This window comes from Phocoena sinus, chromosome 20 (assembly GCF_008692025.1).
Source record: "Phocoena sinus isolate mPhoSin1 chromosome 20, mPhoSin1.pri, whole genome shotgun sequence".
NCBI lineage: Eukaryota > Metazoa > Chordata > Mammalia > Artiodactyla > Phocoenidae > Phocoena > Phocoena sinus.
The window spans coordinates 37132919-37148717 of record NC_045782.1 but is presented as its reverse complement, the minus strand read 5'-3'; the positions used below and the strand labels follow the sequence as shown (position 1 = coordinate 37148717).

General features: G+C 56.5%; 1 protein-coding gene and 1 non-coding gene across 3 annotated transcripts; both read left to right on the top strand.

The window, feature by feature from the left end:
* The first annotated feature begins 822 nt into the window (after window positions 1-822).
* TRNAN-GUU lies at window positions 823-896 on the top strand. The gene has a single exon. It is a non-coding gene; the product is annotated as a tRNA-Asn (tRNA).
* Window positions 897-11527: 10631 nt separating this feature from the next.
* LOC116745971 (polycomb group RING finger protein 2-like) lies at window positions 11528-15635 on the top strand. 2 transcript variants are annotated; one of them, XM_032617133.1, is made up of 8 exons: window positions 11528-11584; window positions 11672-11724; window positions 11929-12037; window positions 12210-12264; window positions 12355-12450; window positions 13484-13564; window positions 14063-14171; window positions 14392-15635. In XM_032617133.1, exons 5-8 carry the CDS (start codon window positions 12388-12390, stop codon window positions 14403-14405), a joined length of 267 nt encoding a protein of 88 aa, XP_032473024.1. In that variant the 5' UTR covers window positions 11528-11584; window positions 11672-11724; window positions 11929-12037; window positions 12210-12264; window positions 12355-12387; the 3' UTR covers window positions 14406-15635. The 2 variants fall into 2 exon arrangements, with proteins under 2 accessions (XP_032473024.1, XP_032473023.1); XM_032617132.1 differs by having other exon boundaries at window positions 14322-15635.
* The last annotated feature ends 164 nt before the right edge of the window (window positions 15636-15799 follow it).

Below are 15799 nucleotides of genomic sequence, written 5' to 3'. Positions count from 1 at the left end.
CGGGACATTTTGGCTTCCTATTGGCTCTGTGTCTTTGTCAGTCATCAGACAGGAGTTTGGTTGAGAAGCCAAAACCAAGGTGAGGAGAGCGCAAAGTGAAAAGTCACTCTCAGTGCGGAAGAGCCCGGCGTCGCGGTGCAAGCTGGTATAGCGGTGGACTCAGTCTCTGGGCGCAGGAGACGCGGGCCGGAGCCTGCCCCCACGTGGGCTAGTGAAACTCGAGATAAGGGCCTTTGGCTCCAGTGAAGGGCCACGGGGTTGGTTAAGAGCACGCTGTGTGGGTCGGGCATATTACTCATGAAGTTTGTTTCATTTATTCATTCCAGAAATCCTTACATCTGTTGTATGCCAGGCACCATGCTAGGCTCTGGACATGCACTGGGCTAGAGCTGTGCCTAGTATTTAAGAGGTGCCCGTAAAGTGCGTATTTACTCTTGCGAGGGGGGAGGGGCACAGGGAGGGTGTCGCGGGTATTCAGCGGCTGCAGGGATTGGGCTGCAAAGGGGACGTTTGGAAGCCGAAGGTGGTTCTGCTTTGGGGGACTCTCAGCAGGTCGACTTCACGTATCCCCAATATCAGATCACCCCAAAGAGAGACATCACGGGCTTCCCCAACTTTAAGATCCAGAGGAGGCAGGCGACGATTTCCGCCACCCCCGAGCCAATGGAGGGGAGGCGAGCACGTCCCGCCTGCTCCCCTCCCCAGTTCCGGACCCTTCTTTGGGTTTGACTTCTTTAGTCCGGTTATGGATTTTCTGAATTCTGCGCTGTCGCAGGCTCACTCCCATTGACTCGGCTCACTGCGACACAAGTAGTTACCGCCGTCTCTGTGGCGCAATCGGTTAGCGCGTTCGGCTGTTAACCGAAAGGTTGGTGGTTCGAGCCCACCCAGGGACGCTCTCCACTTTTTTTCCACCCTGAAAAGGAAAACCTAAGTGAATTATTCTCCCAACAGCTGAAAAGCCAAATTTTGTATTGAAATAGCGGACAACACTTTTTCTATAGCTAATCAGAGGGTCGTTGTGACTGAAAATTCGTTGTTGTTCCGTTAATGACGGGATAATGTCTCCAGCACTTCCCTCCTCCGCCTACCTCCCACCCGCCCCCAAGCTGGATTGCAGGAAAGGCAAAGACAGGTTTTTGTCTCACCATGCAATACGTTTAACGTTGCATTTTTCGTAGGATTAAGAATGAATTTGCAAAAAAAAAAAAAAGAATGAATTTGCAGTGGAGGTTGAACAGTTTTACATTGTCTGCTTCAATCAATGTTACAATCTCGAAATATTACATTCGGAAAGGAATAAAGTAGTGCGAGAGACAAAGGCAGCGACAAATTGAGGGATGAAGAGAAAGGTGAGAAAGGAAGAACACAGCTGTGATATACGGAGAGAGACGGAAAGAGGGGACACGACAGAGAAATAGGCGGGTGAGTGGAAGGAAAACCCGGAAAAAATGGAGAGAGGGAAAGAGAAGCAGTTAATATGAGAAGCATGAGAAAAAATAAATCAACAAAACAGGTTTTTTTCTAGAAATACAGAGACGTGGGGAAGAGGATGGGGAAACAGAAGCAGAATCTGACAAAGGACATTGTTTTGGGGAGAGAGAAGGAGTAAAGAACACAGTTAAAGATAGTCATAATATCACTAGAGGAGCTGCCCTCTCCTACCATTGTCATCCTCTTCCAGGAGATCTTATCCTCGCAGTATCTCTTCGTATATGTGCTGGAAATAATTACCTAGATTCCTGAGTTCCTGCCCTCTGGAAACTTCTAGTCTATGACACACACAGTGACTCTTCTGATGAAGAGTTTGTCAGCTAGGTGACCTCCTGAAATACTACAACTAACCCAACGGAGGGGAAGCTTTGGCATCTCACGTCCGCCAGAGGTGCCTCCCTGGGCTGGGAGTGGGAGCCTCCGCTTTTAAGTGGAGCTAAGCTAAGGACTCTCTCAAGCAGTTCCCTTCCACATTTGGTGCCTCCTCAAGACTGGGCTCAGAGGAAGCCTCTCTGAAAGCCTTCCCCAGTGCTCACCCACCCTTACCTCGAGCTTACAGGGGCGGGGGTGGGGGGCGGTAAGTGACAAACGGAAAGATACACAGTGCCCGTGAAAGCTAACGGGACAGGCTGCGTAACCCTCCCACTTGCCCCCGCCGGCCTGTGAGCACCCTGTGGGGCAAAAGCCCGGCTCATCAGCTTTATATCCCCTGCGCTTAGTGTAGTCTTTGACAATGGCACAGGACAGGTACTTCTTTGTCGGGAAACCTGGGAACTTCAGAAGTGAGAAAGGTTTGGTCAGAGGTTCTCCTGATAAAGCCAGAAAGGCCAGGGATATGGGGACTGGAAAGTGATGGAAGTGATTAAAATGAAGCTTTAGTGGGTAGTGGGGTCTTCTGTGTTGTGTTTTTGCTCGTGATTGGCGCTTAATAACTGTCTGAGGAACAAATGAACGGATTCCCGGTGAGCACAGTCGTCCCCTTGGGCAGCACTCCAGGATTAAAGGGCTGCAGTGGGGACTCAGAGGGACGTCAGCCTTCTTCCCAGTAGCTGATATCCTCCCACCTTCATCCAAGACAGCCCCTGGGTGCCCCCTGTGGATCATGGGTGAGACCGAGACCTTCGCGAAACCCCTACAGGTTTCCCTTGCCCGGGATCTTCTAGCCCGAAAGGAGTGGCAGACCAGGAGTCCTTACTGCTGCACTCCCCTCCCCGCAGGGTGACTGGGGGACCGTAGAGGATGCGCTAGCCTTCCCAGGCAGAGTCCAGGATGCCAGCAACACACTTGCCCCAGGGACAGTGGGCGTGTCCACGCCAAGAGCCCCCTTTCCGTGAAGGGCGGCGAACTCCCGGTCTCCCCGCACAAGGAAGGAAAGGAGAGCAGGTGACCGAATCCTCCCCGGCCCAGCTCCCGCGGGTTCTCAGACCACCCCCTCTGGGCGGAAATCTCTCCAGCCCTTCCTCTTCCTCCTCGCCCCCACTCGGTGGGTGTGCGCCAAAGACTGAAGCTCGGGTCGCTTGGCGGCCAGTGTCCGCAGGTCTTCTGGTCGCCAGCCAAAGGGTGAAAGCATTCAGCACGGTGGCCTCAGCTTCGGGTCTGCCTGGGCTGCGAAAGAGGAGGGAAGGAGGAAGAGGAAGGCCGTCGGATGCTTGCTGAAGATTCGTTTCCTAATTTCCTAACTTGACCCACCCACCGCCAGTGCGCTTAATGGCGCTTCTGGCCGGCTAATCGAGCTCTTTGGAGTGACTGACATAATGATCATCCCTAATCAATCCTGAATAACGAATACGCGAATCGACCGTCCTAATCTAATGAGGTGGGCCCACGCTAGTCTCCATAACGTAGTATCGATCGGCTTCCTCGGTGCCGGCCTCAGCTGCTGCTCCAAGGTTTTCCAAGCTCCCTCCTAGTCTTCTCCTCCGGCGGGAGCCACAGGGTACCGGAGCCCGGAGCAACGATCGGAGTAGGAGGGCATCAGCCGCCTCTGCGCTCGCCAGACTCCTCCCGCCGCCTGAGCGAGCGAGGCGCACCAACCTTGCAGAGGTCGGGGCGCAATCGGCGCGCGGGCGAAAAATGCGGGAATAAGTGCCCGGCAGGAAAAAAGCGCGGGCCCACTCCCGAGCCCCGGCGCCTTGTTTTCGAGTGCATTCGGGCCTCTCGCGTTAGGCCGGGTTACTGTGTCCCGGCCCCGGAGCCTGAGCTGACGTCTTCAGCTTGCCTCCCGGTCCAGGTTGCGTTCCGATCTTGACCGAGCACACCGGAGGCGCCAGCCTCCACCACAGCAAACCGACCCCTCGCCGCGAGACGTCCCTGCAGGCCTCTGCCTCCGTCCTCCCGGCGGTTTGCTCCCCCGAAGCGCCCGGGCCGGGTCTCGGGCGCAGCGTTTCAGAGCCGCCGATCGGGCCGCCGAGAGGGCAAGGGGAGAGGGGAGGAGACGCTCGCTCTCACCCATGCAGTTATTAATTTCAAGGGAGTGTCACTTAAGTGAATGAAAATAACCCAGACTTGTGGCCAGAAGCGTCGCGTCCCCCGCCTGAGCACATTGCCCTTAGATCGCGGCCGAGGGGTGGAGGGCTGCAGGGCGAGCCACATTTCAGCCCAGTCCTCATCTCACCATTTTCCAGGCGCTCCAGCTAGGGGCGAGGATCGCAGGGTCAGGGGGTAGGGGGGGCGCACACATATTTTGGGGGCAAGGGTTAGTTGAGGAAGGGTGAGGTCGTGGTCTAGTTTTGGGGGGCCCGGCACCCGGTTGGGGGCGCAGCCTTGTTAGCCTCTCCCCCCCTCCTCTTCCCCTCTCCGCAAACACCCTGAAGGAATGAGGTCACGTGGGTGAGTGGTGGGCGGGACCTACTCTTGTCTGGAGGAAAAAAGCCATTTTGTCTCCCCCCCGCCTCCGAACTCTGGTCCCTCCCCTCCCCCCTCCGTCCCCTCCCCTCCCCTCCCCTCTCTCCCTCCCACCCCAAACCGCTTTCACAAACTCCTTTCTTACCGTAGGTTTCTCCCCTCTCGCCGCCCGAGCGAGCGACACGGCTGCGGCCCCCCTCCCCTCCCTTCCCTCCCTCCCTCCCATCCCCCCCTCCCCGAGACCCACCGGACCCCGAACCCAGGTAAGCGGACGCGGACTCCCCTCTCCCTCCTTCTCCTACCCCGTAACCATCTGGGGACTGGGAGCCGGTACCTCCTTCTTTACAAACCCCTGTGGGGGTAGGTTCTGAGCCAGGCCTTCTCGCGTCTCCGCCCCACCCCCGCCGGCCCCTGTCCTAGCTCGCCCCGTCCGCCTTTCTTTCTCCCTTTTTTCTCTCTCCTTTTCCTCCCTTCCAAGATGGCCGAAGTGCATTCCCCTTTTAACGATTTGGCGTCTCCCTCGACCACCACCTCTTTGTGCCTCAGGCCCCCTAGACCCTGCTCCCGAGGTAGCGAGGGGGAGGGTCCGAGGCAGCCACAAGGGCTTTGGGGCTCCGCGCTGGGGCGGATCTCTGCCCCCCTAGCCCTCCCCACGAGCCAGCTCAGCTCCTGGACCTCTCCCACTACTCCTTTCGGTTTGGGGAGGGGTCGCTCTCGGTTTCTTCGTTGGGCACCGGGGCGTCGTGGACGCGCGAGGACTTGAGGCGGGGAGGAAGGGGACGAGCTTTTCGATTGCTGCGGGGCCGGGGGAGGGCGCTCTTCCCTGCCGGGACCGGTCGTCTCGGGCACCTCCCCCAGTCGGTCCCTTTCACCCCGCCATCCCGGGACTGGGCGCCCCGCCCCTCCCCTCCCCGAGCCACCTCGGCGGAGCCTCTTTCTCCGGAACACCCCTCCTCGGGCCCCGCCGAAAGTTTGGCTCTAGGGAAGGTAGGAGCGGCCACCCGGTGACTGGGGTCTCTGATCTTCTGACCCAGGTTCCTGGGGATGCCGGGGTGGAGCGAGTAGAATGGAGATGGGGAAGATTTATCGCGATATTTCCTATCGCCCGCAGATGCAAGAGGGGGCTGGCCGGTCTTCCACTGGGGAGCCCGGCTGCCCCCTCCTTTCCTAGGTCCTCCTGCTTCTATTTCTGAGAGAATGGGACCCCTCGGCGAGCAGACACCCCTGTCCCTCCTGTCTCCACGGGGGGGCCCAGGCATGCCTCTCTCCCTCCCCCACTAACCCCGTCTGCCCAGAATTGCTCCGGATGGCTTGAGGTGGGGAAGGAGGAGGCCTGGGGATGGTGAATTTGCCTGTAAATATCGTGGAAGCGTTGCCCCGCGCTTCCCCCTGGTCTTTGTCTCTCAGAGAGCCCCCCCACCCCCACCCCCGCCGTGCTGCCTCAGTCTCCAGGGCTCCCTGTCGCTGGGGGCGGGGGGTGGGTCTCCTGGTTGTCTCCCACTCCGTTCTTAAGCCTCCTTCTCTGGGCCTCTTGCAGTTTGCATCTGTTCCTGAAACTCTATAATTTCTCTTCCTCCCCCTCTCCACTCTGTTCCAAGGTGCTAGTACTCGGAGAAGGAGCATAAAGGCAGCTCTGTTATAGCTTTTCGGTGGGGAGGTTTTCCCCGGGGTTTCCTGGTTTGGAGTTGGGGGTTGAGGTCTTAGAGCTGTCTTTGGAATGAGGCAGGAAACAGGCCTGAGGTGAGACTTGGGACTTGGGATCCAGAGTGTAGCTGGGTGGGGTTCAAGTTGAAGTCTTTGTGGGGGGTGCTCTCTCCTGCTTCTGGTCTTCCCTGGGAGATCTTGTTTGATGGAGCTGTTACCATGGGAATGGAGAGAGCCTGAACAGGAAGAGGTGACATCTACGTGCAGGTTGGATGCCCACCCCACTCCTCCAGCCTCTGGTCCCCAGAGCAAGGCCGGGAGCTGCACTGCCTTTGTTGCTGGAAGACTTATGTTATAATTTACCCTCGGTAGACCGGGGATGCACAGAAGGGTGGTGTGTGTTTGCAGCTCTGGTTTCAGGCAGGGATGTCAGACTCTGTGCTCCTGGGGTGGGTGGGGGCGGCTTGTACATCTGGCAAGCGTGGGCCTGGCTCTGGTCTGGCTCTATGTGTGATGGGGTGTTTCTGTGTGTGTGTCTGGCCAAGTGTCTGGCCTTGTGTGTTGTGAATGTGAGAGAGAAATGGAGGGGGTGTGTCTGACTGTGTGTGCATATGTGTGTGTGTATCTGGCAGTGTGTATCTGTGTATATTTTGGATTTTTGTCTTTGTTTGATCTTAGGAAACTGAGAGGTGGGAAAGGGAGGGAAGGTAGGGTGAGCCTGTCTTCAGGAGACTAGAGGACTTTTTTGATGCTGCTGGTGGGAGGCGCAGATCCTCCACCCAAGGTCAAGGATCAGGGAACATTGAGAGTTTGACAGCGTCCCAGACAGACCTCCACTCCCTACTCTCCCTACACACACACAAATACACAGGCTTGCACAACTGAACCCAAACTCCTGGGACCCAGTACAGTCTGGCTCACTGAGCTTCCACAGAGCCTGCTTCCATATCTGTATCAGGAAAATTGGGTGAGGCCATTTGCCTCTGCCCCCTCTTTCTCTTTCAAGGCGAGAATGTGTGCTGTTGGTTATGTTTTGGCCCACATGGCTCACTGAATGGTCTTCTGTGGAACCTGGAGTCCTTCTACCTTCCGCATGCCTGGATGGAGTCAGGCCAGGCTTATTGGTTCCTTAGATGAGTAGGAAGCCTGGCCTGGGTGCCAGTGTGGAAAGAGCACTGGAACGGGAGTCAGGCTGCGTCTAGTCCTAGAACTGCCACTGAGTGACTGCGTGACCTGAGACAAGTCACTTCTTCCTGAGTTTCTTCATCTGTAAAATGAAAGGACTAGACAGGATGCTTTCTAATAAGATTCCTTCCACCTCTGCCATTCTAGATGTCTGGATGTGACCTTCAGTGACTCTTCCCAAGACTTGGAGATTTTCTAGTGAGGGAGTTGGGTGAATTTCATGTGGAGGGAAAGCAGAGCAAAGAATTCTATAGCTGAGCATCTGAAGGAGCAGAAGGGAACCTCTGGGTTATCAGAGATTGGCTATTTCTGCAGTGGAAAAAGAAAAAAAACTAACGCTGAGAGAAGTCTAAATTACCGGGGAGCTTCCAGAAAAAGACTGGTAAGAATGGAGAGATGGGCGGTGATCTCTATAAGTAGGGGACTTTGAGAATGGGGAAAGACACAAGCCAGGCTTGGGTGGCAAGGAGGAGTTGGGACTGGGTGCTGATCAAGCTCCTTTCCTGCCACTATAGCTGAAACCTGGGGCACCAGGGGCCAGGAGCAAGGGCTGTTCCACCATGATGCCCTTGCAAAGACAGTGGTTTGGGGACAGAAGATATTGAAGGACTTGCCCCCCGGTTGGGGGAGGTATTGTGGGTGGGAAACAGTGCTCAGGTCCACTGTGTGGATGTGGTCAGTACTGACCTGTGAAAGCCTCCAGAGCTCCACAGGGCCACTTCCAAATGGCCCTTGGTCTCCCTTTTTCTGCTTCTTGGGACTTGTCTCTCCCTCTCCTTCACCCTCAGGCTCTTCCCTAAGGTGATGGGAGCTGGAGGTCCAGCCAGTTGCAGCTGGGGAGGAGCTGGGTATGAGGTGTGGGGCCCTGGAGCCTCGTGGGGGGAGAGATGGTGAGTGGGTGAGGGAACAGGGCTCCTGTCTACAGTTGTTCTTGGTACCTGCTGGCAGGGCCCTGCAGGTAACCATGGCAATCGGGTGAGGAACCAATCAGTGCTTCTCCCCACCCCCAGCCCCAGAGGTCTGAGGCCCCTGGGGATGGGGCAGGGGGAGCAGGGAGTGTGGCAAGGGAGCTCATTTCTTAAAGGGAGAAGGAGGAACATTTCATCCAGTAAGCACCACAGCTCTCGCCTTCACCCGTGCATCCAGAACAGAGCTTGAGGGGTAGTCTTGGTCTGAGTGCTTGCAGAAGTGAGAGGGTGAGGGTCACGGCCATTTGCTTAGGAGCTCTCGCATGTTGAGGCCACAGTTGGCCTGGAAGGAACTGCATGACAGTTCTTAAAAGCAAGTGTCTGTTTTGAAAACACAGTGAGTATGTGAATGAGGTAGCTAAGGCAGTGTGAAGCGTGCGTGTGTGTGTGTGAGAGAGTGTGTGTGAGAGACAGAAAAGAAGGCATGAGATTTGCCAATAGCAACCAGGACCCTCATACATTATCAGACCCCCAAATGTTTTGTTTCTGGCTGTGCACACACACCCTGAGATTCATCTGGACAAGGCACACACATGGGGCAAGCAGTCACATGAAGTACCGTTGGAGGTCCAGCAGCATGTACGCATCCGATGGATATTACACACGCTCAGCGAGTCAGCCACTTGGAGTTTGTTCCCTCCTCTGGATGGTTGTAATAATATTTGGGCATCTTGCCAGGGGTTACTATGGGAACGACCAAACAGTGTAGTAGCCAGCAAGGCTTCTACATAATTATGAAGAGGGGACCCGTGCAGGGAGAGCTGGCTGAGGGGAGGCGGGAACCCCTTTCCTTCCTCGGGCCATGTCTGCTGGTCTTGGCCGCCGCGTCTCCGCTGGCTCTGGGCTTGCTTGTTCCTCTCCGTCTGCCCTGTAACTTGGTGTCTCTCTCACATGTGGCCTTTGTGTCTCTCCATCTCTTTCGGTCTCTGGCCAGCCTCTGTTGGCTGTTTGGGTCCTGGCCAAACTCATTCTGGGGTCTCTATAGAAACTGCTGATTCCCAGCTGTGAATTTTGGGTCCTAGAAAACCCAATGTGTTGGCTTTAGAAATCTTTCTGGAAAGGAGAGAAGGATGTATGTTGTAAAAGAGCTGTCGGGACTTGGCCGCCCTCCCCAGCCTTGCCCCTTGGGCTTCTACTCTGGGAAAGAGGAGGGAGGTGCCATCGCTCCTGGGCGCAGGCTGGATTTCTACACCAAGAAGTAAGCACGTCAGCCAGTCCAGACCTGGGCTGTGCCCTTCCTCCCCGGACCCCGCCCGGGCCTGGCTGGGCACTTGGTGGGCTGTGGGGAGAACTTTCTGCATAGCTTTGGCAGGCATCTCTGAGAGCCTGTGGTCTGTCACCGGGCAGCTTGTGGCCGGGTTGCAGACAGGATACGGCGGGTGGGTAGCAGTGCCCACGTGGGGAGATTCCTGCGTGTGCCTGGGAGGGGCAGCGTGCAGCAGGCTCTTTGTCGGGGCACATGGTGGCCTTCCTGTGGAAGGGGCAGTAGCAGTCTTTTTGCCCAGACTTTGCAGTTAACCTGCAGAGTCCAGGGCTGGGCCAGGGGGCGGGTTGGAGCCGTGTGTTCCCAACTTTGGGCACATAAGGACCATCCTCAGTACTTCCTGCTTGAGCACCAGGCCTAGAACCTGCATGGTCAGCATATGGTGCATTTCCAGGGAGCTGCTCCGGGGCTGGGGCTGGATGCAGCAGTGCAAGGATGAGTTATGGGGTGCCCCCTTCAGCCTTAGGGCGGATGTGCCCCCAGTGTTTCCAGGGAACGCGTCCTGGAGAAGGAGTGATGGGATGGAAGGACGGTAGGATGGATTAGAAAGACCCAGTCAGATGTCTAAGTTTCCTCATAGGTCCTAGTGAGTTCACTTGAGTGAATATGGATTGGGATCAGGGAGATTTTTAAAAAACTCCATTCTCTTCCATTTCATGCCTCCCCACATCCTCTGGAGAGTTGAGTAGTACTTCCTGTGGTCTAACCTCAGTCTTTTCTGCTGTCCTGAGATAGAACCTGACCCTTGTTGCTCAAGGTCGTGAGATCTCCAGAGCCCCTGGCACCCAGTGAACACTCACAGGGGGTCAGAAAGAACCATCCCCACATGTGCACCCTGTCCGGCCTTAAAGGGAAAGGAAGGGCCTTGGGCCCAGGAGCGGTGTCGCTTGTGGGGCAGGTGGAGTAGAGTGTGGGAGGGGCTCTTGGCTCTGTGGGTTCCTGATTCCATGTTTGTTCCCCAGGGTGACGCTCCCCAGTCCCCTGCCCCCCACCCCGGCATCATGCATCGGACCACACGGATTAAAATCACGGAGCTGAACCCTCACCTCATGTGTGCCCTCTGCGGGGGGTACTTCATCGATGCCACTACCATCGTGGAGTGCTTGCATTCCTGTGAGTTGAGTCGAGGGGCTGCTCCTCGGGTGGGTGGCCTCTGCCCTGAAGAGCAAATACGTCCATGTGTCTGGTGAGGGTCCCAGGTCCCTGAGAGGCTGCCTTGGAGGGGACACTGGAGGGTTCAGCTCAGAAGTTCATTTGGGGAATTTTACCTGAAATCTCAGTTCTCTCCTTGAATCTCTGTGGCTGAAAATTGCACTCCCGGAAAGGTGCAGGTGCCCTGGTGTGCACCACGGGCTCGTGGCTGGGGGTCGAGGACCCTGGGATAGGGTGTCTAATAGTTTGGCTATTGTTTAGCACTCCGTCCGGGGGGCTTGGGACTTGGGGCTCACCTCGTGCATGGTACATGACACTGGCTCCACACACACACACACACACACACACACACACACACACACACACACACCACAATCTGTCCTCCCCCAAGGATGGATGACAAGGGGTAGTTGCCATCTGTGCGAGACAGGACTGTGTTGGGTCTTTGAACAGCCTGAGCTGCGGGAACAGGGTGGAGAAGAGGGGATACCTGAACCCGAGCAGGGGACATGGGGGCTGGTCCTGGGTGATGAAGGGGACTCTGACTCTTCCGCCTCTCTCCACACCCCTCCGCCAAGTCTGCAAAAACCTGCATTGTGCGCTACCTGGAGACCAACAAGTACTGCCCCATGTGCGATGTACAGGTCCACAAAACCCGGCCGCTGCTGAGCATCAGGTGGCCCAGCACTTCCTCCTGTCCCCGCCCGTTCTCTGGGGCAGCTGCCCTCTGTCCCCCAGCCCTCCTTGCTTCCTGAAGCCAGGATGGCAGGTGGAGAAGCACCAGGCATGGACTGAATCCCCTTCCTTCCCTCAGGGGTGTATCCAGCTGAGAAATTCTAGAGAGGTAGAGACAAGGCCTCTAGGGACCCCCATGCCTGGCCTGGGTCTCAGGAAGGGAGGTGGGAAGAAGGGGCCCCAGGCTGGAGAGTCGGGGTGACGTGGTTGCCAGCAAGGCCCCTGTGTACTTTCTTTCCAGATCTGACAAAAACCCTTCAAGACATCGTCTACAAATTGGTCCCTGGGCTTTTTAAAGGTACCTACACCCTTCGTTGTCCTGCCACCCCCCCCACCACTGCTCAAGCGTGTTGCCCCCCGCCTCAGCCTGCTCCCTCTCTTCTAGATTGAGATGAAACGGAGGCGGGATTTTCTACGCAGCCTACCCCCTGACAGAAGGTGAGTGTGTTCACATGTGTGTGTGCGTGGTGCTGCCCCAGGTATAAGGGCCAGATGCATGGAGGGCCGGTGGGCACCGCACACGGCCTCCCCAGCCCAGGAGTGGCTGGACTCACCGCACTGAGCTCTGAGATCCCTGGGTCCTTGGTGGGGCTCCTGTCCCCGCCTCCTAGGCCGATGCCTCAGAGCTCTCTCCTTCCGCAGTTCCCAACGGCTCCAACGAGGACCGTGGTGAGGTTCTGGAACAGGAGAAGGGGGCTCTGAGCGACGATGAGATTGTCAGCCTCTCCATCGAGTTCTATGAAGGCGTCAGGCAAGTCTGGCCCGTGCCTGGTCCTTTTGGGGTCCTAGGCTGGGTCCCTTCTCCCATGCTGTCCCCATTCCCCTGGGAGGAAAGGGTGCTTCCAGGAGGGCCTTCCGGATGTGTGCAGTTAGATCCTGCCTGCACCAGGGTCTCCCTTGCTTCATTCCTTCTCCTTCTGCAGGGACCGGGAAGAGAAGAAGGGCCCCCTGGAAAATGGGGATGGTGACAAGGAGAAAGTGAGTGCTGGGGCCTGCCCAGGAGCGGGGTGTGGGCTGGGAGAGAGTGCCGGGGTGGACCCCAGTCCTTGGGTGCCTCTCCCCCACCAGACAGGGGTGCGCTTCCTGCGATGCCCAGCAGCCATGACTGTCATGCATCTCGCCAAGTTTCTCCGCAACAAGATGGATGTGCCCAGCAAGTACAAGGTGGGTCCCTGGGCCCTTTTGAAAAACGTGTCCGTGTGTGGATGTATCTGACAATCTGTGCATCTCAGCCATTGTTCAGGGCTGGCTGGGTGTCACCAAGGGCCTGCACGGTTGTGTAATTGAGCCCGTGTAGAAGGGTAACTGAAAAACTAGATTGGGGTGGGGCAGTCTGCGTCTGCTGAAGCCAGTGTGCAGAGGTGCAGGAGACCAAGATGGTGTGTGTGTGTGTGTGTGTGTACATGCTTGCACGTTTAGAACTATGGCAGAGGTGTGTGTGTAAAAATGCAGGGCCTTACGTGGGCCAGCTGGCTGTGGGAATGCTGGTCTGAAATTGCCAAGGAGCTTGAGGACGTCGCTCCTCAAATTTGAATATGTATGTGGCCCCCTAGAGATCTTGTTAAAATGCAGGTGCGGGTTTTTTTTTGTTTTTTTTTTTGGCTGTGCCTAGAGGCGTGCGGAGTCCTAACCACTGGACGGCCAGGGAAGTCCCAAAATGAAGATTCTGATTGAGTAGATTTTGCATTTCTGGCAAGCTCCCAGGTGCTTCCGGTGCTGTTGGTCCATGGACTATTGAGGCTCTAGGACAGTGGATCCCAAACTTTGCCACATGTCAGAATTACGTGAGGGGTTGCCTATCGAGATTAAAACTCGATTCATGTCATACCAGTTAAAACCATCTCTGGGAGTGAGATCCAAGCACTGGTGTGATTCCACTGTGCAGCCTGGGTGAGAGTCGTTGCTCCACAAGTTCCTTCTCACCTGGGCCTTTTCTTTGCCTGTTAGCTCCTCTGGAGAACATACCAGAGATAGAAGGGGACCCAGACCACCGTGTGGATTGCTGGGGCTGGGGCTGGGGCTGTTGATGATGTGGGTATCTTCCCTTCCCACCTGCTGGTCAGGAGTGATGTTGGAACGACTCTGATAGGGAAGTCGAATCCATCATGAAACCCCAGAGTAATGAGGGACCACCCGCTTGGAGCCTCTTTGCCAAACAGCTGGAGGCTTGAGCTGTGTCCTCCCGTCCCTCCTCCAGGTTGAGGTTCTCTATGAGGACGAGCCGCTGAAGGAATACTACACCCTCATGGACATCGCCTACATCTATCCCTGGCGGCGGGTGAGTGGGTGGGGTGGTGCCAGCAAGGGGACACTGGGCCATCACGTGGGCCACCCTGCTCTAATCACAGACAGTTTATCCCTCGTCTCATGAGCTGGACATGTCCAGGGTGGCCTGCCACACACCAGGTACGCCTCCGGACGCTCTCTCACTGATGACTTTCCGCACTCAGAAGGAGAACAGGACCCCTGGGCAGACCACGTGCCCCAGTTGGGTGTGGAGGAGTGAACTTTGCCTTCTGCTCTTTGGCCTCCCTCTCTCCTTTTTCTGTCTCTGGTCTCACGTGCGCTCTCTTCTTCTCTGGGTCTCTGTGTGCCCCTGTCTCTCCGGCCTTGCTTGGTCAGTCCCACGTCGCGTGTCTCCTCCTCTCTATCCAGTCTTTCTCCTCTCCAAGGCCTGGACCTTCCCTTCTCCCTGTTTGGGTGCCGTGGGGTGAAGGTGGGTGGCCGCCCCATTAGCCTCTTTCTCCTGACACCCTCCCCTCCCCTCTCCCTGCAGAATGGCCCTCTCCCCCTCAAGTATCGCGTCCAGCCAGCCTGCAAGCGGGTCACCTTGCCCACAGCGCCCACCCCCTCCGAGGGCACCAATACCAGCGGGGCATCTGAGTGTGAGTCAGTCAGCGACAAGGCTCCCAGCCCTGCCACCCTGCCGGCCACCTCCTCCTCCCTGCCCAGCCCAGCCACCCCCTCCCATGGCTCTCCCAGCTCCCATGGCCCCTCGGCCCCCCACCCAACCTCTCCCACGCCCCCCGCCACAGCCAGTGGGGCCACCACAGCTGCCAACGGGGGCACCTCGAACTGCCTGCAGACACCGCCTTCCACCAGCAGGGGGCGCAAGATGACTGTCAACGGAGCTCCCGTGCCCCCCTTAACTTGAGGAAAGGGACCCTCTGCCTCCTTTTCCAGCTATGCCTCTCCACCCCTCCACTTTTTCTGGGCCCCCTTTTCCACCTCTTCTACTTTCCCCAGCTCCCCCCCACCTTAGGGGTCGGGGATGGGTTTTATAAATAAATCTATATATATATGTACATAGGAAAAAACAAATATACATACTTATTTTCTATGGACCAACCAGATTAATTTAAATGCCACAGGAAACAAACTTGATGTGTGTGTGTATGCGTGGGGGATGGGGTGCTCAATTTTAGGCGGTCTTGTGTAATTTGCTCTGCTCTTTTTGGGGGTGCCTAGAGGTGGATTGGTGGGGCCACTTGAGGCTCGGTGAAGCCCTGCCCCATCCTCCTCCTGTATCCCAAGGCATATGCGGTGTTGGAGGGGCCCCCACCAACCCCCAAAGCTTTAGGCACAACTCGAACTGGCTGTGTATGAGGTCCACCCTGCTTCTCTCCCCATCTTGGCTGCTGTCCTGCCCTGACCCTGACCAGTACCCTCCCCCCCACCATTGTTGAATGTCCAGAGAATTGCTAAGACAGTGCCTTTCACAAATGCAGCCTATCCCCTGGTTCTGAGGAGCAAGTGGGCAGTGAAGAGGGCATCTCCCTTACCTCCTCCTCTTGCAGTAGAAACTTTGTGTAATAGATAGTTCTGCCTTTTTTTTTTTCCCCCCGTGTGTGTGGCCTTTGCATCATTTATCTTGTGGAAAAGAAGACTGAGGCCACAGAAGACCTCAGCCCTTGAACTTCCACTGTGGTGTCAGCATTGTAAACCGCTTCACCCCCTTCTTCCACGCCCCCCACCCAGGAGCCCGCACTAGCAAGGCAGATGGGGAAGTCTCACCTCGCACTAGCAAGGCAGATGGGGACGTCTCACCTCGGGGCCCGTAGTGGAGAGGTGGAAGGGGGGGGGGTTGACCTCAGATAAGCACAGACCCCAGATTTTGCCAAAGGCAAACAGTCCTCCAGTGCCCTCCCCACCCGCAGCTGAGGCCAAGTCAGGAAAGAACAATAGGCACCTAAAAGCACAAGAAGACAGAACCTGTGAGATCTGACCTCAGCTCCATCCCAAGAAGTCAAGTGGTCTGCCCCCTGAGGGGCAGACCCCAACAGACCCCTGCCCACCAGTTTTTCCTCCAATGGACATAGGTCAGATCGGGACGAGGGGAGGAGGCAAGACTATCACAGCCTGTGTGTTTGGGGTCAGGTGTCCCCCAATGGGTTTGTCTGTGTTCACACCTCGTCCTGTGTCTGAGGTGCTATGGCTGTATCCTCCTCCTGGGACATCTGTATCTCCTGGCTTTGTAATAAATGCTGCATACTCTCCAGAGCCTGTAGTTCTT

What these genes read in the sequence shown, in the direction of transcription:
- LOC116745971 (XM_032617132.1), top strand. Translation starts at nt 12,388, where the DNA reads ATGACTGTCATGCATCTCGCCAAGTTTCTCCGCAACAAGATGGATGTG. An exon ending in ATGTGCCCAGCAAGTACAAG is followed by an intron (nt 12,451 to 13,483) that starts GTGGGTCCCTGG and finishes TCCCTCCTCCAG; the next exon opens with GTTGAGGTTCTCTATGAGGA. An exon ending in TACCAGCGGGGCATCTGAGT is followed by an intron (nt 14,172 to 14,321) that starts GTGAGTCAGTCA and finishes CCCCCGCCACAG; the next exon opens with CCAGTGGGGCCACCACAGCT.